Genomic DNA, 26,949 nt, shown 5'->3' on the forward strand with positions numbered 1-26,949 from the left:
AGAAATGCTGAGATCTGAGGATCATGGTTCAAAGCCAGCCCAGACAGGGAAGTCTGTGAGACTTTGATCTTTCATTAACCTCCAAAAAAGCCAGAAGTGGAGGTGTGGCTCAAGTGGTAGAGCACTGGCTTTGAGCAAAAAAGCTAAGGAACAGTGCCCAGGCTCTGAGTTCAAGCCCCAATCTTAGCACACGCGCGCACGCGTGCACGCGCATACACATTGTGTGCCCAGTGTTCTTCAAACACCTTCCTGAGCTAGCCCAGAGGGCACATGTGCAGAGACAGTAAGTCCAGAGACCTCCTAACAGCAGGATCCTGCTTTTTGCAGCCCCCCCCCCCCCCGCCCCTATTCCTGCCTTTCACTTTTAGGGCCACTTCCAAGTGCCCAGGCCAGGGCAATAGGGTAGGGTACATGTTAGCAGCTCAGGCCTCTGAACCACGCACTCCTGGCTGGCTGGCTCCCAGCTCACCCGGAAGCTAGACCACGCCCACCCCCTGGGAGGTGCAGATTTTTCCCACGCTGGCGTAGGCAGCGGGAGCCAATGGGGATGAAGGGATGCGAGAGGAGGGGCGGGGCGTCAACCGTGCCGGGGGCGTGGCCAGGCGCCCTACTTTGCCCTCCTCTCTCCGGGTCCCCTGACTGCGCTGCCCTGGTCCAAGGGAAATGAGTTGGGGGAGGAGTGGTCGATTTCCATCCCGATCCCTGACCTCCCTTCCCTGGCTGCCTCCACCGCGGTCATCGGCCATGTGAACTCTCACTAGACAAGAGGTCCGTGGATAGGCTGGAGGTGGAGGCTGCGGGGGAGGCGCCTGTGGCTGCGCGTCGCCCCTTCCCCGGGGCCCCTCGCAGCCTGGGGTGCCCTGAGAAGGTTTTCTCTGTGGAGGAGGACCCAGCGCACTCCTGCCTGCTGGCCTGGGAGTGCCCTGCACGCCAGTTATCAACGGCAGGTGATACAAACGAAGATTAAGTAGCTTGCCTGAGAGTGTGTAATGAAGTTTACATTGTGACACAGATGACATGCTCAGGGAAAAGTGCCAACGTCCCCAGTTAAAGGAGAAACTTGTTTGCATCTACCAGGGATCTTGGGGGCATCCCTGGTGATACACTGGTGAACATAACAGGATTTTGTGGGGGGGGGGGGGTAGGTGTGTGCCAGTACAAGGGCTTGAATTCAGGGCCTTGAACTCTTCCTTGGCTTTTTTTTTTTTTTTTTTTTGGCCCAAAGTTGATGCTCTACCATTGAGCCACACCTTCACTACCAGCTTTTCGCGGGCTAACTGGAGATCAGAATCTCATAGATCTGCCTGGTCTGGTTTGGAATTATGATCCTCAGATCTCAGCCTCTGGAGCAGCTAGGATTAGAGATGTGAGCCACTGGTGCCTGGCTACCTAATGTATATTACAAACTATGACTGACTTAGGGAAGTTTCTGTCATGGCCAAAGTTGGGACATTTTCTATTATATATATATATATGTATATATATATATATATGTGTATTTCTTTATTCACCATGTCAGTTTGTGAGTACAATGCATATTGATCAGTGTCACCCTTCCATCATTCACTAGTTTTCTTGAGGAAGCCACCTGGTCCCTGGCCCTTCCTGTCCTCCACTGAACCCTCAGGGCCTGGCATAGACTCTTGTTTTTTTTTTGTTTTTTGTCGGTCGTGGGGCTTGAACTCTGGGCCTGGGTGCTGTCCCTCAGCTCTTCAGCTCAAGGCGAGCGCTCTGCCACTTGAGCTACAGCGCCACTTCCTGTTTTGTGGTGGTTTATTGGAGCTAGGAGTCTCACGGTCTCTCCTGCCCGGGCTGGCTTTGAACCGCGATCCTCAGATCTCAGCCTCCTGAGTAGCTAGGATTACAGGCGTGAGCCACCAGTGCCCGGCTTCTGGCATAGACTCTGAAATGGACATAGGCCCAGGATTTCTCAGCTGGTGAGGAGAAAAATAGAACTGACAGCAATATGGTAACCTATATATGCTATTGACCTTTTTAATAGCCTGATCTCTACAGTTCTGAAAGAAGTTCACTGTTTCTAGGATCCTGATAATTATCAGTTATAGCTACCATTTGCCACAGGACAAAGGTCAAGAACTTGAACTTTGAGTTAAGGCCTGGGAGTCAAACCCTGGTCGTACTGCTGCTGCTTACTAGCTGTGCTACCTTGAGTTAGTCTGCTTCTCTGTTATTTCATTTGTAAAAAAAAAAAAATAGAGATAATAAGGCTGGGGATGTGGCTTAGTGGTAGAGTGCTTGCTTAGCATGGATGAAACCCTGGGTTCAATTCCTCAGTACCACAAACACAAAAAGGCTGTAAGTGGCACTGTGGCTTAGGTGGTAGAGTGCTCGCCTTGAGCAAAAGAAACTGAGGGACAGTGCCTAAGCCCTGATTTCAAGAGACAGGACTGGCAATAAATAAATACATAAATATATATGTATATATAGAGGGAGAGGGAGAGAAGAGAGAGAGGGGAGGAGAAGGAGAGGGGGGAATAAAACTTCAACAAAAACACTTTATTTGCTGCAAGGTTAAATTATTTAATCTATGGGCAAGTGCTTAAGACAATACCAGGTATAGGCTGTTAGGAACTTGAGGGCTGACCACTTCCATTTGCCCTGATAAACAAGTACATTATGAACAGCTCTGGGCCACTTTAACTCTAAAACTTGCTGTCAAAAAAAATATTTGGAGGGTTGGGAATGTGGCTTAGTGGTAGAGTGCTTGCATAGCATGCCCAAAGCCCTGGGTTTGATTCCTCAGCACCAAATAAACAGGAAAAGCCGGAAGTGGCATGTGTCTCAAGTGGTAGAGTGCTAGCCTTGAGCAAAAAGCTCAGTGACAGTGCCTAGGCCCTGAGTTCAAGCCCCAGGATCAGCAAAAAAGAAAGATAAATGCTGTCCAGTTACCCTGGAGAAAGACCAAAACCCTAGCTGCATAATTGGATGCAGTATTTGAGCTCTGAGCTGCTGGGCACTGTCCATGGTCCTGAGGCACCACACCCAAGGAAATACACCTCTGCTCCTGGAGCTTACAGTCTCTTGGGGAGGGTTAATCTAGCCAATGGTAACAGGTGCTGAGAGGGAAATTCTAGAGAAGAGTCAAAAGACAAAACTGTAGCTGAATGTGGTGGCACACACCTGATACCAAGCTATCTGGGAGTTTTCATCAGGAAACTCTTTTTTGTGGTGGTTTATTGGAGATAGGAGTCTCACGGTCTCTCCTGCCCGGGCTGGCTTTGAACCGCGATCCTCAGATCTCAGCCTCCTGAGTAGCTAGGATTACAGGCGTGAGCCACCAGCGCCCGGCTCATCAGGAAACTCTTAAGTTCATAGCAACTTAGTGAATCTTGTCTCAAAATAGAAAAGTGGAAGGGGCTAGGGCAGGTGGGTAACAGCTGAGTGGCAAAGCACTTGCCAACCATGTGCAAGACTTGGAGTGGATTTCCCCCACCCCCCACTCGGTCATGGGGCTTGAACTCTGAACTCTGGGCCTGGACACTGCTTCTGAGTTCTTCAGTTCAATGCAAGCGCTCTACCACAATACCACTTCTGGTTTCCTGGTGGTTAATTGAAGATACGAGTCTCTGGATTTTTCTGCCTGGGCTGGCTTTGAACCACAATTCTCAGATCTCAGTCTCCTGAGTAACTAGGATTATAGGTGTGAGCCACCAGTGCCGGCTCTGAGTGGATTTTTACACACAAAAAAAACATTGAAAATGCAACAAATTTAGCTTAAATATCTTTTTTTTTCTTTTTTCCAGGGCTGAGGGCGGAACCCAGGGCCTTGTGCACACCGGGAGGGCGCCCTTCTGCTGGGCTAAACCCTCAGCCCCTAGCTTAAGTATCTTAACTCTCTTTTTTGTAATTCTAGATAGGCAACACCTTCTGTAAAAGAGGATGTGAGCCAGGTGCTGGTGGCTCACACCTGTAATCCTAGGTACTCAGGAGGCTGAGATCTGAGGATTGCCATTCAAAGCCAGCTCTGTCAGGAATGTCCATGAGATTCTTATCTCCAATTGACTGCCAAAAAATCAGAAGTGGTGCTGTGGCTCAAGCGGTAATGCACTAGCCTTGAGCTGAAGAGCTCAGCGAAGCACCCAGGCCCAGAGGTCAAGCCCTATGACTGACCAAAAACAAAAAGAGGATGTGTACACCAGTGAGCTGAGCAGAGGGAGACTTTAAGTAGAAAAGGACTGGAGAAAGCAGAATTTTAAAAAAGGTGGTTTTTTTTCTCCAGTCCTGGTACTTAAACTCAGGGCCTGAACACTGTCCCTGAGCTCCTTTTGTTTAAGGATAGCACTCTTACCACTTGAGCCACAGTACCATTTCTGGCTTTTTCTGTTTATGTGGTACTGAGGTATAGAACCCAGGGCTTCATGAATGCTAGGCAAGCACTTTAACACTAAACCACATTCCCAGCCTTAAAAAGTTCTTTTTAAGTTTCAGTTTATCTACTGTAATCCCTTCACTCGTCAGGGAAAGGCAGGATCGAGTTCAAGGCAAGCCTTGAACAAAGTGAGACTGTCTCCAAAAAGGTAGAAGAAAATGAAGAAAAAGAGGAAAAGAAATGAGAGAGACCCAAAGAAGTCCAATTTTAGCTACCATGATAAGGACTTCAAAGTGACCAATCTACTTTTTTCCCCCCAATCCTGGGGCCTGAACTCATGGGCTGGACACTGTCCATGAGCTTTTTATTGTTGTTGTTCAAGGCCAAGCACTCTATTACTTGAGCCACAGCTCCACTTCCATTTTTCTTCTGGTTATTTGGAGATAAGAGTCATAGAGAGCTGGGCACTGTGACTCACGCCTGTAATCCTAGCTACATAGGAGGCTGAGATCTGAGGATTGCTGTTCAAAGCTAGCCCGGGCAGGAAAGTCCATGAGACTCTTTTTTTTTTTTTTTTTGGGGTCCTGCGGCGAACGCCTTCTCGGCCAGCGAGGAAGAACGACCACCACACCAGGAGTCTTCTCAGATCACACTTTATTGGAGAGCCTTTTAATTGAAGGGAGAGCTTGAGCGCAAGAGAGCGAACAAGGAAATACAGCCGCTTATATAGGGTTTGGAACACGGATCGCTTCAGGATTGGCTGTCCGCCTTCTACCGTCACCAGGTGCCACGGGATTGGCTCAGGATTTACAATGGTGGTGCATGTGCAAAGCTAGGGACCCGCAGTTCCCCCAAGCACTGCCTAACGTGGAGTTGTTTACCTCTAAGCTGAAAGGAAGTGGGCGCCATCTAGTGATGGCGTTTGTCCCGGCTCCCTGCAGTTCCCCCTTTTTGTTTTGGTAACAGGTAAGAGTAGAGGTCGGGCCTCTGTCTCAAAGAGAGGACCTTGCACTGGCCTTCGCCTGGGGGGCGCCTTCCCCAGTGACGACCAGGCCCGTCCGATGCCTTTTTTGCAGAGGTGGGATCTTGGGCATCAACCCACTTGCAGCCCAACGTGCTCTTCTTGAGAGGAAAATTCTTCTCAAGTGCAGTGCACTTGCCTTGCACCCTGTTCCAAGTTATCAGTCACATACCCGTCCCGGTGCAATGGGATCCCCAGATCCCTCGGGGTGCTAGGGCTATGCGAAATGATAAGGCTTAATGACCTCTCAGGGCCGACAGCCAAATTTGGGGTGAGGATCCACTCTCCAAGGCGGCTAATGCTTGCGAAATAACAACTTTGTCCCTACTGGTTTGGGCTCGAAGGCAACAGACCAACCATAGGCAGACCACGCATCCGCCCAAGCAGCAAGCTAAAAATAAACCCCACCCCCACCCATTCCTTGAACCAGGAAACAGCGGAGGAAATCCAGGACTGGAGCCCCTCCACAAATCCGGGATCCATTCGCGTGGAATTGACAGTCACAATGGCAATCCGCAAAAAGGCGGGCATCATGCCTAACTGGCATCGGCCTCGGGAACACCGATAGGATCCCCCATCGTAGCTCTCCTTGACTGTGATAGGTCTTGACCATCAGTAATATTATCACGCTCAACGCCTTCTTGATCATCCTGTTTTTCGTCCTGAGTTTCCTTGACCAATCTTGTTAGCCGAGTTGGGACCCAATGTGGTGTTTCTTGATCCTGTGGAAAAACACAAACAGCTCCCCTGGATCTCGTAATAGCCGGATCCGGTCCATACCATTTGTTATCAATGACATCCTTCCACATAACCATGTCTTTATTGTCTGTAGAGTCTCTTGTCACATGCCGGTCTGCTGCAGACTGGTCTTTATCATTTAAAATTAAAAAATTGAGGGTAAAGAGCGCAAGGGAAAGTCTTTCCCTGGGGGACGCTGACTCAGCAATTCCCCCTTTTTGTTTTTGAAGCATTTCTTTTATGCTTCTATTGGCTCTTTCCACTATACCTTGTCCTTGAGGATTATAAGGCAACCCGGTAGTGTGGGCAACTTGCAGTTGTGCACAAAAGGCACGAAAACCCTGGGAAGTATAAGCAGGGCCATTATCTGTCTTAAGTCTAAGGGGCTTTCCCCAAGCTGCCCAAGCTTCCAAGCAGTGTATTTTAACGTGAGACACCTTTTCTCCTGCCAAAGGTGTGGCATGAATGACACCAGAAAAGGTGTCCACAGACACATGTAAATATTTTAACTTTCCAAATTCTGTCAAATGAGTAACATCCATTTGCCACAAGGCGTTAGGTCTCAACCCCCTGGGGTTTACCCCCACATGGGGAGGATGAAGAAAGGTAACACAAGATTTACAGGCTTTAACAATTTTCCTAGCTACATGTCTGGGCAAATTATATCTTTTCCTAAGGGTATTTGCAGGCACATGATACAACCTATGAAAATCCTCTGCCAATTTTACAGGATCAGCAGCGACCAGAGCCACAGCCCGAGTTGCTTGATCCACTAAGTCATTACACTTTGCCATTGGGCCCGGCAACATAGAGTGAGCACGAATATGTCCAATATAAAAAGGGTGTTTTCTGCCTAAAATAAGGGATTGAATCTGTAGCAAAACATTAGAAATTGTACTAGCCTGTTTAATTGAAGCAGCAACTTCAAGGGAAGCAACAGCATTTACTACATATAGTGAACCAGAAAATAAATTAATAGGTTGATCAAATCTTTTAAAAACTTCAAGCACAATTAAACATTCAACAGCCTGTGGGACGTTTGGCCGAAAATTAAAGACCACCGGCTGTCGGCATCCTTGAACAAGGAAGGCACCTTGTCCAGATTTTGATCCATCCGTAAAAATGGTTAAAGCATCAGCCAAGGGTTTCTTTAAAGTAACAACAGGAAAATATATTAAATCTTTTTTAACTATGGCAAGCAAAGGATGTTTAGGATAATGATTATCAATAATATTGGGGAATGAGCAAACAAGAATCGCCCACATATCCACTGTAGCGGCCAAAATCTCAACTTGCTCACGGGTATATGGAATGATTAATTTATCTGGGATCTTTGCAAAGTGCATCAAACAATACTTTATGCCCCAAAGTGCTTGTTTAGCCACTAATTCAGGAAAATATTGGACTGTCTTTGCTCCCACCGAGTTGCCATGAAGCCACCACAAGGGGCCATTTTGCCAAAGAACCCCCGTGGGATAATTTTTCGTTTTTAATATACATAAATCGATAGGTAATTTTAAATCAACCCGTGAAAGTTGAGCCCTAGACAAAGCTGCCTCAACCTTTTGTAGGGAATTTAGTGCTAAAGGTGTCAGGGACCTAGAGGAGGTGACTTCAGGGTCACCCTCCAAAATGGCAAACAAAGGTAACAACTCTGACCGAGGGAGATTAAGAAATCCCCTTTTCCAATTAATGTCTCCTGCCAATTGCTGAAAATCATTAAGTGTTTTAAGGTGATCAGTTCAAATAAAGAGCTTTTGCGGCTTAATCTCATTGGGAGAAACAATGGTTCCCAGAAATTGAACAACACTAGTCTGTTGAACCTTTTCAGGGGCAATTATCAATCCCTTCTCAGCTAAGGTCTTTGTTATCTGCCCAAACACTTTATGAAGAGTCTCTTTTGAAGGAGCAGCCAACAAGATATCATCCATATAATGGATAATCCGTACCTTTGGAAAGTTTTTTCTAACAGGGGCCAACACAGCTCCTACAAACAATTGACAAATTGTTGGGCTATTAGCCATCCCCTGAGGGAGAACCTTCCACTGGTAGCGAGCATCTGGAGTTTCATGATTAACTGAAGGTAAAGTAAAAGCAAAGCACTCCCTGTCCTTTTTATGGAGCGGTATGGAGAAAAAACAATCCTTAATATCTAAGGCTAAAATAGGCCATTCTTTAGGTAATGCCGAAAGCAGGGGGAGCCCCCTTTGCACCGGTCCCATGATCTGCATCTGAGCATTTACTGCTCGAAGGTCATGTAGCAGTCTCCATTTTCCAGAGGCCTTTTTTATTACAAAAATTGGGGTGTTCCAGGATGACACGGAAGGCTCAACATGCCCCAACTGTAGCTGTTCCTGAACAAGGGTTTGTGCTGCTTCCAACTTTTCTTGAGAGAGGGGCCACTGAGGAACCCACACCGCTTTTTGGGATAACCAAGGTATGGGCACCGCACCTTTAGTGGAAGCTTTGTTTTCAGGGGCCCCTAAGAAAAACCCAAACCCTTTCTATCCTGCTTAGGAAGTGGCTCTATTGGCTCCTTGCATCCTTGGAGAGACATCGCCCAAGCCCCAGGGCTGGAACAAATCCTTGTTGTTTCACCATGTTCTGACTGGCCTCTGAATAATCATTAGTCAAAGTTAACTTTAGCTGTTGCTGTATATCTCTTCCCCAAAGGTTAACGGGACGTCAACCACAAAGGGTTGCATCCTCCCGATCTGGCCTTCATCTGTTCCAAGTCAATTCTTTTGCACTTAACTGTGGGGCATCAGCATAGCCCAGCCCTTGCAAGGTTTGGGAGGATTTTTGAGTTGGCCATCGCTTTGGCCACTCCCCTCTTCGGATGATGCTTCTATCTGCCCCTGTATCCACCAGTCCCTCAAATCTTTTTCCTTCCACTTGAAGAGTTAACATGGGCCTTTGGTCCAAAGCTAAGGACAGACATGTAAGGTCGACTCCAGTGGAGCCTAACCCTCCATCACCTCTCTTTATCTCCTTAGCAGGGAAGTTGCCGTGCAAGGAAGGCAAAACCAGAAGTTGTGCAATTCTGTCTCCGGGGGAAATAGACACTACCCCGCGGGGGACATGACAGAGGACCTTAATGGTTCCCGTATAGTCTGGGTCAATTACCCCTGGGTAAATTATTAGCCCCCTCATAGTAGAGGAGGAGCGTCCTAGAACTATTCCTACAGTGTCCTTATCCAGGGGTCCTGTCATGTCCGTCTCCATAATCTGAACTCCCATCTGTTGGGTTAATACCAGTCCGGAGGTGGCACAGAGGTCCAACCCTGCGGAGCCTGAGGTTGCTCTCTTTGGTTGGAGGGTTGTTGTGGGGGTTGTTCGGGAATCGGACTCTGAAATGCCCCATAAATTTTCGGGCCCTGGGGACGAGGGCCCCTTCTTCCCGTTTTTTGGCTCTGGTTCGGAATCAGTGTTTGGAATAATTTGGGGGATAAGATGTCCATTAATGTCTCTAACTGACCTGCATTCGTTGGCCCAATGCTTCCCCTTTTTACAACGAGGACACACCCCTGGAGTCCTTGGCGGCCTAGGTGTGTTTCGCGCAGGACCACCATTTTGTGGGCACTGCCGTTTAAAATGTCCCAACTGACCACACCGAAAACATCCTTTTCCCTTATTATCTTTTGCGGCCCTGGCAGCTGACAAAACAGCAGCCGCCAGCCCCGCATTGGTCAGAGGGCCACCCACCTCTCTACAGGCTTTTATCCAAGCTTCCAGGCTTTGAGTTCTAACTGGGGTAATTGCCCTCTGACATTCCTGAGTACTTTGTTTAAAAATGATTTGTTGCACAAATGGCATGGCTGTCTCCAAATTTCCTAACACCCGCTCAGCTGTCTCCAGCATGCGAGCAACAAAGTCGGAAAATGGTTCATTAGGGGCCTGAGTGATTTTTGTTAAATTGCCCGCCGCCTCCCCCTTGTTTGGAAGAGCTCGCCAGGATTTGTAAAAAAGGGTATTCACTTGCCGGTACACTTCAAAGGGGTACCCTAGTTGATCCACGGCAAAGGGTCCCTGCCCAAGAAGCATGTCTACAGTCCAATCAGGATGCCCATCATGGACGTTTTGTCTATATTGAGCTTGAGCCTTATCATGAACAATAGATCGAAAATCAAGAAATTGCCTGTGGTTAAGGCAGGTGCGGGCCACCTCGAACCAGTCCGTAGGCGTCATAGCATTAACAGTCAGCCTTCGGAGTAAGGCTATGGTATAATTAGCCGTCACTCCATAAGTCCGGACTGCCTCAACTAAATCCTTAAGCTGGGAGTAGGAAACCGGCTCAAAATTTCCTTCATTAGTAATTGGATTTTCAAAAACTGGAAAGGCGGCCGCCAGCCGCGACCAGGTGCTCCCTTTTATAAAGTGACTCCGCCCCGCCGGCGGGTACGGCGGGGGAGGGGCCGACGGGTGAGGGCCAGGTCCTTTCCTCCTTTCTGGCTGCTGTGGTACTCTTATCGTTTGGGGACGCTGCCCCCCATATCTGTCTGCCTCATACTCAGCCGCAGCCTCTTCTAAGTCTTCATTATCAGCTGGATCGAGCTGCTCTCCTTCCTCCTCTAACATTTCTTCCCCTGAGTCACTCACAGGATCACTGCGTTCTTGGTCCTGCCCTTCCACATGTAGGGCTGAGAACCAGTTTGAAAATTCCTTCAAAAAAGGGTACAGGGGTCTCCTTGAGATCCCCTCTTTGTGGTCATCCCCACAACGCAGACAGGCACAGAGAACCACCAGAAAGACAAACCACAAAGGAAGCAGCAATGCAAACAACCAATAGTCCATAGTAAAAAACAACATACCTAGGGATACTTACCGACGTCTCCTCTCCGTGTGTTGAGTTCTGGCTCCTGTTCGACCTCTTGCGCAGGTCCCGGGTCTCGGCACCACTTGCGGCGAACGGCTTCTCGGCCAGCGAGGAAGAACGACCACCACACCAGGAGTCTTCTCAGATCACACTTTATTGGAGAGCCTTTTAATTGAAGGGAGAGCTTGAGCGCAAGAGAGCGAACAAGGAAATACAGCCGCTTATATAGGGTTTGGAACACGGATCGCTTCAGGATTGGCTGTCCGCCTTCTACCGTCACCAGGTGCCACGGGATTGGCTCAGGATTTACAATGGTGGTGCATGTGCAAAGCTAGGGACCCGCAGTCCCCCCAAGCACTGCCTAACGTGGAGTTGTTTACCTCTAAGCTGAAAGGAAGTGGGCGCCATCTAGTGATGGCGTTTGTCCCGGCTCCCTGCAGGGTCCGGTCGTGGGGCCTGAACTCTGGGCCTGGGCACTGTCCCTCAGCTCTTCAGCTCAAGACTAGTACTCTACCACTTGAGCCACAGCGCCACTTCCGGCTTTTTTCTTTTTGTTTATGTGGTGCTGAGGAATCGAACCCAGGGCCTCATGCATGCAAGGCAAGCACTCTACCACTGAGCCACCTTCCCAGCCCCTCCATGAGACTCTTATCTCCAATTGACCACCAGAAAACCAGAAGTGGCCCTGTGACTCAAGTGGTAGAGCACCAGCCTTGACCGGAAGAACTGAGCGACAGCGCCCAGGCCCAGAGTTCAGGCCCCATGACTGACCAAAAAAAAAAAAAAAGTCGCAGGGAGTTCCCTGCCTGGGCTGGCTTTTGAACCATGATCCTCAGATCTTAGCCTCCTAAGTAGCTAGGATCACAGGTGAGCCACCAGCGCTCAGGTCAGGAGTGCCCTCTTGTCCATGTGGATAAAACACAGAAAAGCCCAGAGGCTTCTACATCTGCTATGCAGATTAGAAAAGGGGAATTAAGGCAATAGAAGGTAGAGTGCTCTCTCTCTCTCTCTCTCTGTCTCTTTTTGTCTCTCTCTGTCTCCCTGTCTCTGTCTCTCTCTCTGTTGGTAATGCAGTTTGAACTCAAAGCCTCACATTTTTTCTCTGAGCTTTTTCCCCCTCGTGGCTTACTTTGTCACTTGAGCCACATCTCTACTTTTGGCTTTTTAAGAGTTTCATAAACTTTGAATCATGATCCCAAGAAGATCTCAGCTTTCTGAGTAGCTAGGATTACAAGGGTGTCACCAGTACCCAGCAAAGCTCAGTATTCTGTTTGCTTCTGTTACAAGTGGATGTATTTGCCTGGTAATTGGTAAAATTGATTTAATGTATTTTTGGCAGTGGGAAAGGCAGACTTCAACTGGGCCCAGAAACTCAATGATATGACAGCGCTGTACCATGTGAGCCACAGTGCCACTTCTGGCCTTTTCTACTTATGTGGTGCTGAGGAATCGAACCCAGGGCTCCATGAATGCAAGGCAAGAACTCTACCACTGAACCACCTTCCCATCCCTGGTTTTGGGTTGATTTGTGTTTTTGAAACCCAGGCCCTACTTTCCCCTCTAGCAGCACCTGCAGTTCCGGCATTTCCCACTAGGGCAACGCCGGCGCTGTGTTCAGGCCTCTCTTCCTCGCACTCATCTCTCTGGTTAGCTTGGAAAAAGAGCCCGCCTTCTGTCCCATAAGGCTCTGGACCGGAACTCTTGCTCTCTTTTCCTGTCTCTATCATGGCGGTGAGTGCCCTCTCCCTGGGCTTGCTTCCCCTTCATCCGCCTCCATCCGTGGCTAGTGGGGTCCGCGGAACCTCCGTCACCCCCACCCCGAGAGGGACGAAGCCCGCAGCGCTGGTCGGGTCGGAAGTGGCAGGGCTGCGCAGGCTGGGGGAGCGGGTCTCGACTGGCGCCTCTGTCCTGTCCTACGAGAAAGCTCCCGAGAGCGGCCCGGAGCCCGGCCTCGGCCGCGCTGAGGGCGGTGCGGCGGGCGGAACTCTCCGAGACCCAGGGTCCAGGCCCTTTCCTGGCCCCGGAGACTTCAGGCTCCCTCGGTCCGTGGTGGAAAACGAGCCGGCCTCCGCGTAGGGAACGGCCCCAGCCCGCAGACAGCTTGCGAGCGGGGTGGAAGACGTCGCATAACCACGTGCTTCCTATTCCCTTAGTAGTCTGGCTTATTCTCGTTCTAGCCTTTTAATCGGCCGTGTACGGGACGTGGTCTTCGTCCTCCACATTGAGTTCATCCCGTGTCAATTCCTGTCCTGGGTTTCTCTTGACCTATACCCCATGTATGAAGGAAGAGCCATGGTCCCGAGTTCCATTCCTTCATGCTCTCAAACAGTGAGACCTTATAGGTCCTTAATGCTTTCCGTATTTAGTAGGGTCCAAAATAAGTGAGCATGTAGATGTAGAAGAATCCTGGGCTCTCAGCCATGGTGGGTTGTGTGTTGACTGTTGGTCCTGTTGCAGCAGGATCAAGGTGAAAAAGAGAACCCCATGCGGGAGCTTCGAATCCGCAAGCTCTGCCTCAACATCTGTGTCGGGGAGAGTGGAGACAGACTGACCCGGGCAGCTAAGGTGTTGGAGCAGCTCACAGGGCAGACCCCAGTGTTTTCCAAAGGTGAGTAGGGGCTGGATGGCAAGAACAGAGGGCTTGGTCGTTTCTAAACTCAATTGCTGTCAGGCCTGTTTGCAAGGGTACAGTGGGCATTCCTTAAAAGCATTGTACTTCCAAACAACACGCAAAAGTATCTTTTGAGATTAGTGAGTTCTTAGCTGCTAAAATATGGCTGGAAGTTAGAAAGTTTACTTTTCTATGTTTGGAAGAAATGGATTAAATTAGCATCCCACTTAAGATATTAGTGGGGGCTTTGTGGAGATAGCATTCTGGGGAAGGGGAGTATGACAATGCCTGACTCCTTGTAAACCCTGCCTGCAGCTAGATACACTGTCAGATCCTTTGGCATCAGGAGAAATGAAAAGATTGCTGTCCACTGCACGGTCCGTGGGGCTAAGGCAGAAGAAATCCTGGAGAAAGGTCTGAAGGTGAGGCTGCTTTTCCTGAGGAGTAATAATACTAGCAGGCAGTTAGCCGTGTGTGAATTAGTATAGTGGCAATGATTAGATTTCACAAAGTGGTTTTTGGTGCTATATGTGTGTCTGTTTATTTTATTTCTAAAAGGATTTTCCTGTACTCAGAAAGGATACGTTATTGGGTAATTAAAATGATCTGGTGGTCATTTTGGTGCCTGTGCTTTTTTGGATGGGGCTCTCTGCCCTTGGGAAGCCGGTAAAGTTCCCAAACATGATTTGGTGGAGTGGAGATTGTGTTCAAGACAGGTTCTATTTACTGCATTTTTTTTTTTTTTTTTACAGTCTGTTAAGTGCTGTGTCTTGAGCCCATTGTGGTGGAGGTGAGTGGGGTGAGTGGTGAAAAGCAATGTAATTGCTGCATTTTTCTCCTTAGGTGCGGGAATATGAATTAAGAAAAAACAACTTCTCGGATACCGGAAACTTTGGTTTTGGAATCCAGGAACACATCGATCTGGGCATCAAATATGACCCAAGCATTGGTATCTACGGCCTGGACTTCTATGTGGTATGAATATTTCTTTAGCCTTTTCCGTTCTGGTCTTTGAGGAAAGAGGAATCTGCTACTTCCTGTGTTTGTCTTGATGTTCAGATGTTGGGTTGAAGCTTTGTGTATTTTCTGTTCTCCCTTGAGAAGTGTCTCATTTGGATAGAAGGAGAGGCACAGTACAGAGTAAGATAGGCAAGGCCCCTGCTGCTAAAAAGCTTTAGTCTGTGCTCATCAAATGCTATCCTGGCATAAGGTGTGTGAAAGAACGTGACTAGTAATTCTCTGTAGCATTGGTGCTGCATTTGTTCTTGAGTGGGGTGGGCTGAAGCTGCTCTTTCCTGGCTCCTTCCCTTTGGCTGTGGGACCTGTGATTTCTATCCAGAAAATAGATGGGCCTGGGTGATGCCAGTATATGCTCAGGGTGGGATTTTAATGGAGAAATGGGTATTTATGTTACTGGCGAGGTTTTGGTTCAGCCATGATAATAAATATCTAAAAGTGGTAGCCTTGAATAGCACGGAACCTGGTGGATTCAGATGTTTTCTTATTGGATCATGTTTATCTCCCACGTGTTTATACTGTATGCAAGTCAATTCCACCTCCTTTGGGAACCCCTTTATTTCATGCTAGTGGGTCATTGCCCTTGAGTTCTAATTAAAACCATAGGCTGTCAAAGTACGAGGTGTATGGGATAAGCGGCCTCATTTCCCCTTCCCATAGTATTTTGAGTTAGGTTCACAGAGGTGCACTGAAAAGAGCACACTTCCTTGTGACCCACCAAAAAAAAAAAAAAGAAGAACTTTTTTGTACATTTATAGATTTTTTAAAACCTTAGTTGGATATTAGAGGAGAGGATACAATCTGAGTATTTTTGTTGCTTCATTTGCCTATTTCTTGTGTTACAAATAATTGCTTCCAACTAATGTTTTTAGTGATATGATTACTTCAAAACGTGAATGTACAAAATTAAAAGGCTTGTTGCCAGGTGCCAGTGACTCATGCCTGTGATCCTAGCTACTCAAAAGGCATAAGATGGGGGCTGGGAAGGTGGCTCAGTAGTAGAGCACTTGCCTTGCATGCCAGAGGCCCTGGGTTGGATTCCTCAGCACCACATAAGCAAAAAAGAAAAAAAGCCGGAAGTGGTGCTGTGACTCAAGTGGTAGAGTGCTAGCCTTGAGCTGAAGAGCTGAGGGACAGCGCCCAGGCCCAGAGTTCAGGCCCCACGACTGGACCCAAAGAAAAAAAAAAGCGTAAGATCTGAGGGTAATGGTAAAGTCAGCCTGGACAGCAAAATCGTGAGACTCATCTCCAATTAATCCCTAAAAAGCTGGAAGTGGAGCTGTGACTCTAGTGGTACAGTGTTACTTGTAAGCACAAAAGCTTAGGGACAGTTCCCAGGCCCCAATTTAAGTAGTTTTACATAAAAGTGTGGCTGATAATGGTGGATTATGCCTGTAATCCTAGCTACTCAGGAAGCTGAGAATTGAGATTCAAGCTAGCCTAGGCAAAAAGAAAAGTTCATGAGAATCCTATTACCAGTTAACCTCCAGAAATTCAAAAGTGGAGCTGTGGCTCAAGTGGTATAGTGCTGAAGTTCAGTGGTGGTTTTTGGGGGTGCTAATAACAGTTCCATCAGGCACTTGAACAAACTTGGGTCTTACTCCAGAATCCACTTGGTTGCCAGGTGACTCTTGTTGAGTCTCCAGTACATGAGTCTTGTCCATCTGTTCTTGACTGTGGGCTGCCTAGGTAACTGTTGATTATTCCTGGAACAGGTGCTGGGTAGGCCAGGTTTCAGCATTGCAGACAAGAAGCGCAGGACAGGCTGCATTGGGGCCAAACACAGAATCAGCAAAGAGGAGGCCATGCGCTGGTTCCAGCAGAAGGTAAAGCTGGTTTATCTCAAGTAGTGTGGTATGTGGTGTTGGGATCTGGGGTTATAAAATAAAGACAGGAAGTGGCGCTGTAGCTCAAGTGGCAGAGCACTAGCCTTGAGCTGAATTGCTGGGGGACAGCGCTCAGGCCCAGAGTTCAAGCCCCATGACTGACAAATAAAGATGGGGGCTGGGAAGTTGGCTCAGAGGTAGAGTGCTTGCCTCACATGCATGAGGCCCTGGGTTTGATTCCTCAGCACCACATAAGCAGAAAAATGGCGCTGTAGCTCAAGTGGTAGGGTGCTAGCCTCGAGCTGAAGAGCTAAGGGACAGTGCTCAGGCCCAGAGTTCAAGCCTGACCAACCAACCAAAAAAAAAAAAGCCACTAAAATAAAGACAGGATATTTGGGCAGTTTCGTAAGGGGAACATGGCTCTTCAAGGAGCCTCTTTTTAGGTCATCTTTCAGGTGAGCACAGAGTAACAATTATTAACCGTCAGTCAATTTTCCATTTGATCTAGAAACAATGTGGGGTTCCTGGGTCAGATTGGAATTCCCAAATGTTAATCTTTGCTGAAGTCAGTCATTGGTATTGCTTCTGTTCTGAAAAAAAATTCTCTTCTTTTTCAGTATGATGGGATCATCCTACCTGGCAAATAAGTTGCCGTTTCTATCCAAAGGCCAATAAAATGTTGTCAGTGAAATTTGTTGGTGACTCCCGTGTGCTTTATGAAAGGAGCCTGCCCTTGTTCAAGTCCTTGGACCTCAAGCCATTTAAAGCTTCGATGGGATCGCTGGTAACAACCCTCTTGTCCTCAGATTGCTTGCCACTGTTCCCTGGCACAGCCAAGCCCAAGCATGCCTGTGCTCAGCACGTTCCTTGTTGATATATTGTGGTGCAGTAGTCCCATGTAAACGGACTTGAAGTCCCATGTAAACGGACTAGAGCCTCTTGCCGTGCTGGATTTTATTTGCTGTGTTACCTTGAATGAGGAATTGGCTTTCAATTTAGGAGGCTGAGATATGAGGGTCACAGTTTGAAGCAACCCTAGCAGGCAAATGCAAGAAAATCTTACCTTCACTTAGCTACCAGAGAGAAAAAATAACAAAAAATGGACCCATGGTGTGGCTTAAGCAGTTGTAGGATGCTAGCAATGATCAAAAAGTTGATGAGTTAAGCCGGATGCTGGTGGCTCACGCCTGTAATCCTAGCTACTCAATCCTAGCTACTCAGGAGGCTGAGATCTGAGGATCACGGTTCAAAGCCAGCCCGGGCAGGAGAGACCGTGAGACTCCTATCTCCAATAAACCACCAGAAAACCGGAAGTGGCGCTGTAGCTCAAGTGGTAGAGCGCTCACCTTGAGCTGAAGAGCTGAGGGACAGCGCCCAGGCCCAGAGTTCAAGCCCCACAACCGACCAAAAAAAAAAAAAAGTTGATGAGTTAAATCCAAGTAAAAACAAAAATGCAGGGTGCCAGTGGCTCATGCCTGTAATCCTAGCAACTCAGGAGGCTGAGATCCAAGCACTGGAGTTCAAAGCCAGTCTAGGAAGAAATGCTGTGATACTCTTGCCTCCATTAATCACTAAAAAAGCCACAGGTGGAGCTGTGGCCCAAGTGGTAGAGTGCTAAAGAGCCTTGAGCACAAAAGCTTAGGGACAGCTCCACAAAATATCAGTTAGTTCGTAGGACTCTCGGTAGGGTAAGTTCTGTCCTGTGATGTCCCTCCGTCCAGTCAGGACTGGTATGGTACTGTGGGAATACCACAGAGTAAGAGAAAGGTTCTTCAGGCTTTGTTTTTCACAGATATGGGCTGCTTCCCTGGCTAGCATTACGACCTGGGCAAATACTAGAGCAGGTGGCAGCTTCTCTTGATTCTGAAGTAGAGCTTGTTCCTGCAGCTTCACCATTAGTAAACCCAATGGAGTGCTGGGAAGACCATAATAAGCTGACTACCTGAGGGGTTAAGGCCAGCCCTCTGAGCTGCTACATCAGGGCCTATAAACTAGTGTGAGCTGCCAGCCACTGGGGACCAAGCTGGTACCTGGGGGTACAGAACCACTTTCTGAGCAGCTTGTTATGGAAACCACAGTGTGGTTGTCAGAGGGGAATGCAGGCTCACACACCCGGGGGGTACCAGGAAGACTTAAGTTGACTCCTGGAGGTGCAGGTGCAGGAACCTTGGGAAATAAACACAGATGGCTTGTGTTTTCACAAATAGTGAACAAAATGAGTTGCAGTTGTACCCATGGAGGACCTTTATGTAATCTGATCTTGGTTTTTTATGTAATATAATGTTTTATCACAACTGCTGGGTTTTTTTGTTTTTGTTTTTTTTTGCCAGTCCTAGGGTTTGAACTCAGGGCCTGGGCACTGTCCCTGAGCTGCTTTTGCTCGAGGCTAGCACTTTACCTACCACTTGGGCCACAGCATCACTTCTGGCTTTTTCTGTGTATGTGGTACTGAGGAAGCGAACCCAGGGCTTCATGCATGCAAGGCAAGCACTCTACCACTGAGCCACCTTCCCAGCCTACTGTTGTCATTTTACGTTACCTGGAACCTGAAAACTTAAGGCATTCAACAATTTAAGCACAAATGAATTTCCTAGACCTACTTCAGTTTTCCTGAGTGGCTTTGGTTACATGACTTAACCCTTTGAATACTATGGTGGCTACATTGAAAATAGTGTTTTTCTTTTTTTGTGTGTGCTGGGGCTTGAACTCGGCCTGGGTGGTGCTGTCCCTCAGCTCTTCAGCTCAAGGCTAACACTCACCACTAGAGCACAGCACCACTTCTGGTTTTCTGAGTGGTTTATTGGAGATAAGATCTCAAAGACTTTCCTGCCTGGGGTGGCTTTGAACTGCAAACTTCAGATCTCAGCCTCCTAAGTAGCTAAGATTACAGGTGTGAGCCATGGGTGCCTTGCAGCCATGATCTTTCTTGCTCAAGGATAGTGCTCTTCCACTTGAGCCATAGTTTTACTTCCAACTCTTTGGTAGGTAGTTGGGGAAAAAAGTCTCAGATTTTCCTGTCTCTGTTAGCTTTTTTTTCCCTTTTTTTTGTTGGTTTTTTTGGGTCCGGTCATGGGGCCTGAACTCTGGGCCCGGGCGCTGTCCCTCAACTCTTCAGCTCAAGGCTAGTGCTCTACCACTTGAGCCACAGTGCCACTTCCGGCTTTTTTCTTTTTGCTTATGTGGTGCTGAGGAATCGAACCCAGGGCCTCAGGCATGCAAGGCAAGCACTCTACCACTGAGCCACCTTCCCAGCCCCTTTTTTTTCCCTTTTTGTCAGGTCATGGGGCTTGAATCCTGGGTGCTATCCTTGAGCTCTTCAGCTTAAGGCAAGCGCTCTACCGCTTGAACCACAGCACCACTTCTGGTTTTCTGGTGGTTAATTGGAAATGAGTCTTATGGACTTTTCCTTGCCCAGGCTGGCTTTGAACCTCAATCTTCAGCCTCCTGAGTAGGGAAGTCTGTAAGACTTACCTCCAATAAACCACTAGAAAACTGGAAGGGGCGCTGTGGCTCAAGAGGTAGAGTGTTCACCTTGAGCTGAATGGCGCAGGGAGAGTGCCCAGGCCCAGAGTTCAAGCCCCATGACCCACCAAAAAATGAAAAGATTACAGGCATGAGCTGTTGGTGCTGGGCTTTTTTTTTTTTTTTTGCTTTAAATCTTAGTTTTGTTCAAGCATTACATGGTATATTATAAGAGCACAGATCTGAAATGTAAGCATTTTAAATGTGTGAGATAAAGTATACACAGTCACTCAGTACAGGCCTGATTTCTATGTTTTTAATGATGAACCTACCAGATGTCAGCTGTTTCTTTTTTTTTTTTGGGTCCGGTCGTGGGGCCTGAACTCTGGGCCCGGGCTCTGTCCCTCAGCTCTTCAGCTGAAGGCTAGCGCTCTACCATTTGAGCCACAGTGCCACTTCTGGTTTTTTTCTTTTTGTTTACGTGCTGCTGAGGAATTGAACCCAGGGCCTCATGCATGCAAGGCAAGCGCTCTGTCACTGAGCCACCTTCCCAGCCCCTTCCCATTCTTACTTTAGGAAGTAATTGTTCAGTGATTGTCAACCTCAGGGTGATCATCCAGGCATTCTAGGGGAGAGGGTACTAACTGATCATGATGATTCTTCCCTGAGGTCTGTGTGTTATCCCAGCTCTTTACAACCCTGGAGGTGGACACAGGCACAGAGAATGTCACAAGTACTGAAGATGGACCAGCCTCCAAACCCAGATAAGACTCTAGACCTGGTGAGGTTTAGTGCAGGTTTATAACTGAAGAAAAATAACCTATCAGTCCTTTGAATTAGACGTCTGTCGACCACTTCTAAAATAGATCCATCAACAAAATGTTTACCTTTCTAACCTTTATTCCCCAAGTCCCCATAGACAGCAAGGAATCAGAAATGGAACAAATATCCAAGTAACTCTGTATTGTAGGAGAAAAGTACTGGTGTGCAGTGCATAGCTGTAGTCTCAGAATATGGGAGGCTAAGGCAGGAGGATTGGGAGGTTGAGGTTAGCCATCGGCACCAGGCATGAGATCCTTTAACAGTACAACTGAATGAAAGGTAGGGCTGAGTGCTGGTGGTTAATGCCTATAATCCTAGCCACTCAGGAGGTTTAAATTTGAGAATTGTGTTTTAAAGCCAGCCCAGGTAGGAAAGTCTGAAAGACTCATCTGCATTTAATTACCAAAAAAGCTGGAAATAGAGATGTGGCTTAAGTGGTAGAGTGCTAGGCTTGAGTGAAAAGTCTCAGGGACAGTTCCTGGTTTAAGTTCAAGCCCCAGAACTAATACAAAAAAGTCACTGGGCTGAAGTGTGGCTCAAGTGGTAGATTGCCAGCTGTAAGCAAGCAAGTTGAAGCAAATGTAAGACCCTGAGTCCAAACTCCCATAATGGCAAAAACTGAAAAAAAGATCAATGAGACCCCATCTCCCAAATAACCAGCAAAAAGTCAGCTGGCAGCTCAGCACCTGTGGTTCATATCTGTAATCCTAGCTACTCAGGAAGCTGAGATCTGAGGACAGGTTTGAAGTCAGCCCAGGGGAATTTCATCAGACTCACCTCCAATTAACCAGCAAAAAGCCAGAAGTAGAGCTCTGGATTTTTTTTGGGTCCGGTTGTGAGCCTGAACTCTGGGCCTGGGCGCTGTCCCTCAGCTCTTCAGCTCAAGGCTAATGCTCTCCCACTTGAGCCACAGTGCCACTTCCGGCTTTTTTTCTGCTTATGTGGTGCTGAGGAATCAAACCCAGGGCCTCATGCATGCAAGGCAAGCACTCTGCCACTGAGCCACCTTCCCAGTCCTGGAGATCTGGCTTAAGTGGTAAGAGTGCAAGCTAGCTTTAAGCCAAAACAAAAAACAACCAGGTACCAGTGGCAGGAGCCTGTAATCCTAGCTACTCAGGAGGCTGAGATCTGAGGATTGCAGTTCAAAGCCACCTGGGTTAGGAAAGTCCCTGAGACTCATCTCCAATTAAACATCAGAAAACCAGAAGTGACACTGTTGCTCAAGTATGGTAGAGTGCTTACCTTGAGCTGAGGAGCTGAGGGACAGCACCCAGGCCCAGAGTTCAAGCCCCACAACCACCCAGAAAAACTTGGACAGTGCTCAGGCCCTAAGTTCAAGCCCCAGAATTGGAAGGAAAAAAAAAGTCAGTTACTTTTGATTTGTCCTAAGTAACTATGAGAAATAAGGTTAGTTTGGATATTGGCTTAAGACCAAAAAGAACTTCACAGAACATTGTACTCTGGCAAATTTGTTTATCCAAGTAGGGAAGATGGAAAGGGGGAGAAATGGGAACAATTATGAAACTTCTAGGATTGACCCATAACTAAATACGTTTTAGATAATAAGAACCAGATTTCTCAGTATGGGAAAAAAACTACAAAAGAGTTACTGTATGGAAGGAGGAAGTGCTAAAGCGAACCTTGTATTATATCTCAGGAATTGCTTGGCATTCAGTAGAAAGGAGTGTGTGCGTGTGTGCGTGCTCTTCAGGGTTAATGTAAATGAATATTCCCCCCCTCTTTTAGATGGTCTAGATATGAACCGTCTTAGTCAAGCCATTAAAATTAATATTGGTAGAGGGTGCTGGTAGTTCATGCCTGTAATCCTAGCTACTCAGGAGGCTGATATTGCAATCTGAGCATTGCAGTTCAAAGCCAGCCCAGTAAGGCAAGTCCAAGAGACTCATTTCCAATAAACTACTCAGAAAAGGGCAGAAATGGAGTTTTGACTCAAGTGGTAGAGTGCTAGCCTTGAGCAAGAAGCAGTTCAGGGACAGCTCAGGCCCTGTCTTCAAGCCCCAGGACCAACACACACACACCATTGGCAGCCAGGCACTGGTGGTTCCTGCCTGAAATTCTAGCTACTTGTGAAGAAGAGACCTGAGGGTCGTGGTTTAAAGCTTGCCAGGAAAAGTCTGTGAGACTAGTATCTCCACTTACCCACCAAGAAGCTGGAAGTGGAATTGTGGCGCAAAGTGGTAGAGTATCAGCCTTAAGTACAAAGCTCAGGGATAACGCCCAAGCCCTGAGTTCAAGTCCAGGATCAGCACAAAACAACAGCAATAAAAAAAAATTCATACTGCTGTGTGCCTGTTGGCTCATGCCTATAGTCCTAGCTACTCAGAAGGCTGAGATCTGAGGATCGCAGTTGAAGGCCAGACCAGGCAAGAATGTCTGTGAGACTCTTACCTCAATTTGAGACTCTTACCTCAATTTACCACTAGAAAAGTGGAAGTGCCGTTGTGGCCCAAGTGGTAGAGCACTCTCCTTGAGCCAAAGAGAATTGGGACAGCATCCAAGCCCAGAGTTCAAGGCCCATGGCTGACAAAGAAACTTAGACTAAGCCTAATAGAATTACCAGTTGATCCACAAATCAATTCCACTTTTGAGTTATGTACCTAAAAGAATTTTAAAAGCAGGGCTGGGAAGGTGGCTCAGTGGTAGAGCGCTTGCCTTGCATGCCTGAGGCCCTGGGTTCGATTCCTCAGCACCACATAAGCAAAAAGAAAAAAGCCGGAAGTGGCGCTGTGGCTCAAGTGGTAAGAGTGCTATCCTTGAGCTGAAGAGCTGAGGGACAGTGCCCAGGCTCAGAATTCATGCCCCACAACCAGACAAAAAAAAGAAAAGCAAGGGTTCAGGTTCTTGTACCTCAGTATTCATAGTAACATGATAGACAAAGTAGAAACAAGTCGGGCGCTAGTGGTTCACACTTGTAACCCTAGCTACTCAGGAGGCTGAGAACTGAGGATCACTGTTCAAAGCCAGCCTGGGCAGGAAATTCCATGAGACTCTTATCTCCAATGGACCACCAGAAAACCAGAAGTGGTGCTGTGGCTCAAGTGATAGAATACTAGCCTTGAGCTGAAGAACTGAGGGACGGTGCCCGGGCACCCAGAATTCAAGACCCACGACTGACAAAAACAAAACAAAAAAATGTGGAAACAACCCAAATATCCATCGAAACATGCATGGATAAAATATTCTGTAACTTTACCAGGGATGAAATTTTTTTTGGGGGGGGGGTCCGGTTGTGGGCCTGAACTCTGGGCCTGGGCGCTGTCCCTCAGCTCTTCAGCTCAAGGCTAGCGCTCTACCACTTGAGCCACAGCTCCACTTCTGACTTTTTTTTTAATGCTTATGTGGTGCTGAGGAATTGAACCCAGGGCCTCATGCATGCAAGGCAAGTGTTCTACCACTGAGCCACCTTCCCAGCCCCACCAGGGATGAAATCTTGCCTCATGGATGGACTTGGAGACAGTATCCTAAGTGAAATGAGCTAGTACTGTAGGAACGCACTTGTAAGAAGTACCTGGTGGACTGAGAAGTTGGCTCAGTGGTAGAGTGAATGCATGAGGCCCTGGGTTCTATTCCTCAGCACCACATAAACAGAAAAGGCCAGAAGTGGCGCTGTGGCTCAAGTAGTAGAACCCTAGTCTTGAGCTGAAGAGCTGAGGGACAGTGCTCAGGCCCAGAGTTCAGGCGCCATGACCGACAAAAAAAAAAAAAAAAAGTACCTGGTGGAATCCCCAGTTGTAGAGACAGGAAGTAGAACTGCTCTTGCAGTGCCAGGGAAAGTAGGAGGAAACTGCAGGGAGTTTCCTGGTAGGGGTGCAGGGCAAGCATGATGTGCTTCTGGAGATGGTGGTTGACCTGAACACAGCAGTGTGAGTGAATCTGCTGCCCCCAAATCTACAAGTTGGGTCTTTGTTTTGAAGAAAATGGAATTAAAACTTAAATAGAAGGGCTGGGAAGGTGGCTCAGTGGTAGAGTGCTTGCCTTGCATGCATGAGGCTCTCTGTTCAATTCCTCAGCACCACATAAGCAGAAAAAGCCAGAAGTGGCGCTGTGGTTCAAGTGTTAGAGCGCTAGCCTTGAGCTGAAGAGCTGAGGGACAGGGCCCAGACCCAGAGTTCAGGCCTTACAACTGAAAAAAAAAAAAAATAGAAGTTGATTTTGTGTTTAACCTAGAGTAAGTGGCATAGTCATGACCAGCCTTGGTGGTCAGCACCGTGCAGAGGGTCCTACCAGCGGCTGGGAGAGCCGGGCCACAGAGAACCCGCTCTGACAGGCGGGGTGGAACCTGGAAGAGCTTCCTGAAGTGCTTGGGATCTCAACTGCACCCAAAAGAGAAGTTTGGAGACAGCAGAGTCTGTGTGGAGGACGGAGCATTACAGACAGCAAAGGGGTGCAGGCTCCTCCCACAGACAAATAGAATGCCTTGGAGATTTTGAGCAAGGATTTTTTTGAGGGGTCCAGTCATGGGGCCTGAACTCTGGGCCTAGGCGCTGTCCCTCAGCTCTTCAGCTCAAGGCTAGTGCTCTACCACTTGAACCACAGCGCCACTTCCGGCTTTTTTCTTTTTGCTTATGTGGTACTGAGGAATGGAACCCAGGGCCTCATGCATGCAAGGCAAGCGCTCTACCACTGAGCCACCTTCCCAGCCCCCGAGCAAGGATTTTTTAATGCAACATTATTAAGGTATTACACGGAAGGGTTACCATTTCATAAGTCATATAATGAGTATGTTTCTTTTTTGGACAGTGCCACCCCTTTGTTCACTTTCCCCCAGACTCTCCCTCACGTCCCTGCCCACAAGTTGCATAGTTTATTTTCTACATATTGTCTACTGAATACCACAAATGCATTTGTTCATCCTTCCTCCCTCCCTTTCTGGGTCCCTTTTTGCCCTCCTCCCCAAAAAGAAACAAAAAAACAAAGCGAAAACACCACCACCACTACCATCAACATAAAAACCTACGTTTCCATTTTTGTTTTTTTTCTGATTGGTTGTAGGGGCTTGAACTCAGGGCCTGCGCACTGTACCTGAGCTCCTGTGCTCAAGGCTAGCATTCTACCACTTTGAGCCACAGCTCCGCTTACGCTTTTCTGCTGCTTCTTTTTTTTTTTGGGGGGGGGGGGAGGGTCTGTTCGTGGGGCCTGAACTCTGGGCTTGGGTGCTGTCCCTCAACTCTTCAGCTCAAGGCTAGTGCTCTACCACTTGAGCCACAGCTCCACTTCCAGCTTTTTTCTTTTTGCTTATGTAGTGCTGAGGAATAGAACCCAGGGCCTCAGGCATGCAAGGCAAGCGCTCTACCACTGAGCTGCCTTCCCAGCCCCCACTTATGCTTTTCTGGTGGTTAATTAGAAGTAAGTCTCATGGACTTTCCTTCCTGGGCTGGCTTTGAACCATGATCTTCAGATCTCAACCTCCTGAGTAGGATTATAGACATGAGCCACCAGCACCTGGCTAAGGAATTTTTATTTTATTTTGGAGGTGGAACCCAATGTCTTGCACATACTAAACAAACACATAACCCTCAGCTATACTATATCTCCAGTCCTGGAAAGTAAGTAGAAAAGAAGGAAATTAAAGTTTGTAGAGTGCTCACTATGTGCTGGCAGCTTTACCTTCCATTCCCTTCTTGGGTAGAGAGGTATATGTGGTCAGAAGTAGGAGATGAGTTGGAGTCAGCCTTAATGGTACACACCTGTAATCCCAGCACTGGGGAGACTAAGACAGGAGCAAAGAATTGAAGGCCAGCTAGGGCCATATAGTGTCTAGATGGTAGAATAGATAGGTAGGTAGATAGATAGATAGATAGATAGATAGATAGATAGATAGATAGATAGATAGATAGATAGATAGTTTATTCCTTATGTGCATCCAATTGTTGTTTTTTTTTTCTTTTTGCCAGCCCCGGAGCTTGAACTCAGAGCCTAGGTACTGTCTCTGGGTTTCCTTTGCTCAAGGCTAACACTCTATCACTCCAGCCACAGTGCCACTTCCAGCTTTATCTGTTTATGTGGTACTGAGGAATCAAACCCGGGCTTCATGCATGCTAAGCAAGCACTCTACATTCCCAGCTGTAATCCACCCTTTTCAATAAGCATATTTGGCACAGATGAGGGGCTCAGTAATGATGCAGTGGCTGATTTTACAGATGAGGCTGGAGGAGATGAAGTCATTGGACTGCAGTGGCAAAGGTGAGGAGGCCATGTAGTGTAGGAATGGTGCCACCCTGAGTCCATGCCCCCTCTAGACCATGCTGTGAATACCCCCCAGACCTCCTTGCTCTTTTCCACAGC

General features: G+C 47.7%; 1 protein-coding gene across 2 annotated transcripts; it reads left to right on the forward strand.

The window, feature by feature from the left end:
* The first annotated feature begins 13,336 nt into the window (after nucleotides 1-13,336).
* On the forward strand, nucleotides 13,337-24,154 carry Rpl11 (ribosomal protein L11). 2 transcript variants are annotated; one of them, XM_042688706.1, is made up of 6 exons: nucleotides 13,337-13,513; nucleotides 13,832-13,938; nucleotides 14,360-14,491; nucleotides 16,249-16,391; nucleotides 21,100-21,105; nucleotides 24,144-24,154. In XM_042688706.1, exons 1-4 carry the CDS (start codon nucleotides 13,390-13,392, stop codon nucleotides 16,381-16,383), a joined length of 498 nt encoding a protein of 165 aa, XP_042544640.1. In that variant the 5' UTR covers nucleotides 13,337-13,389; the 3' UTR covers nucleotides 16,384-16,391; nucleotides 21,100-21,105; nucleotides 24,144-24,154. The 2 variants fall into 2 exon arrangements, with proteins under 2 accessions (XP_042544640.1, XP_042544639.1); XM_042688705.1 differs by lacking the exons at nucleotides 21,100-21,105; nucleotides 24,144-24,154 and adding an exon at nucleotides 16,977-17,050 and having other exon boundaries at nucleotides 16,249-16,359.
* The last annotated feature ends 2,795 nt before the right edge of the window (nucleotides 24,155-26,949 follow it).

This window comes from Dipodomys spectabilis, unplaced genomic scaffold (genome assembly GCF_019054845.1).
Source record: "Dipodomys spectabilis isolate Male_0828 unplaced genomic scaffold, ASM1905484v1 ptg000118l, whole genome shotgun sequence".
NCBI lineage: Eukaryota > Metazoa > Chordata > Mammalia > Rodentia > Heteromyidae > Dipodomys > Dipodomys spectabilis.

What these genes read in the sequence shown, in the direction of transcription:
- Rpl11 (XM_042688705.1), top strand. Translation starts at nt 13,390, where the DNA reads ATGCGGGAGCTTCGAATCCGCAAGCTCTGCCTCAACATCTGTGTCGGG. An exon ending in TCCTGGAGAAAGGTCTGAAG is followed by an intron (nt 13,939 to 14,359) that starts GTGAGGCTGCTT and finishes TTTTCTCCTTAG; the next exon opens with GTGCGGGAATATGAATTAAG. An exon ending in ACGGCCTGGACTTCTATGTG is followed by an intron (nt 14,492 to 16,248) that starts GTATGAATATTT and finishes TTCCTGGAACAG; the next exon opens with GTGCTGGGTAGGCCAGGTTT.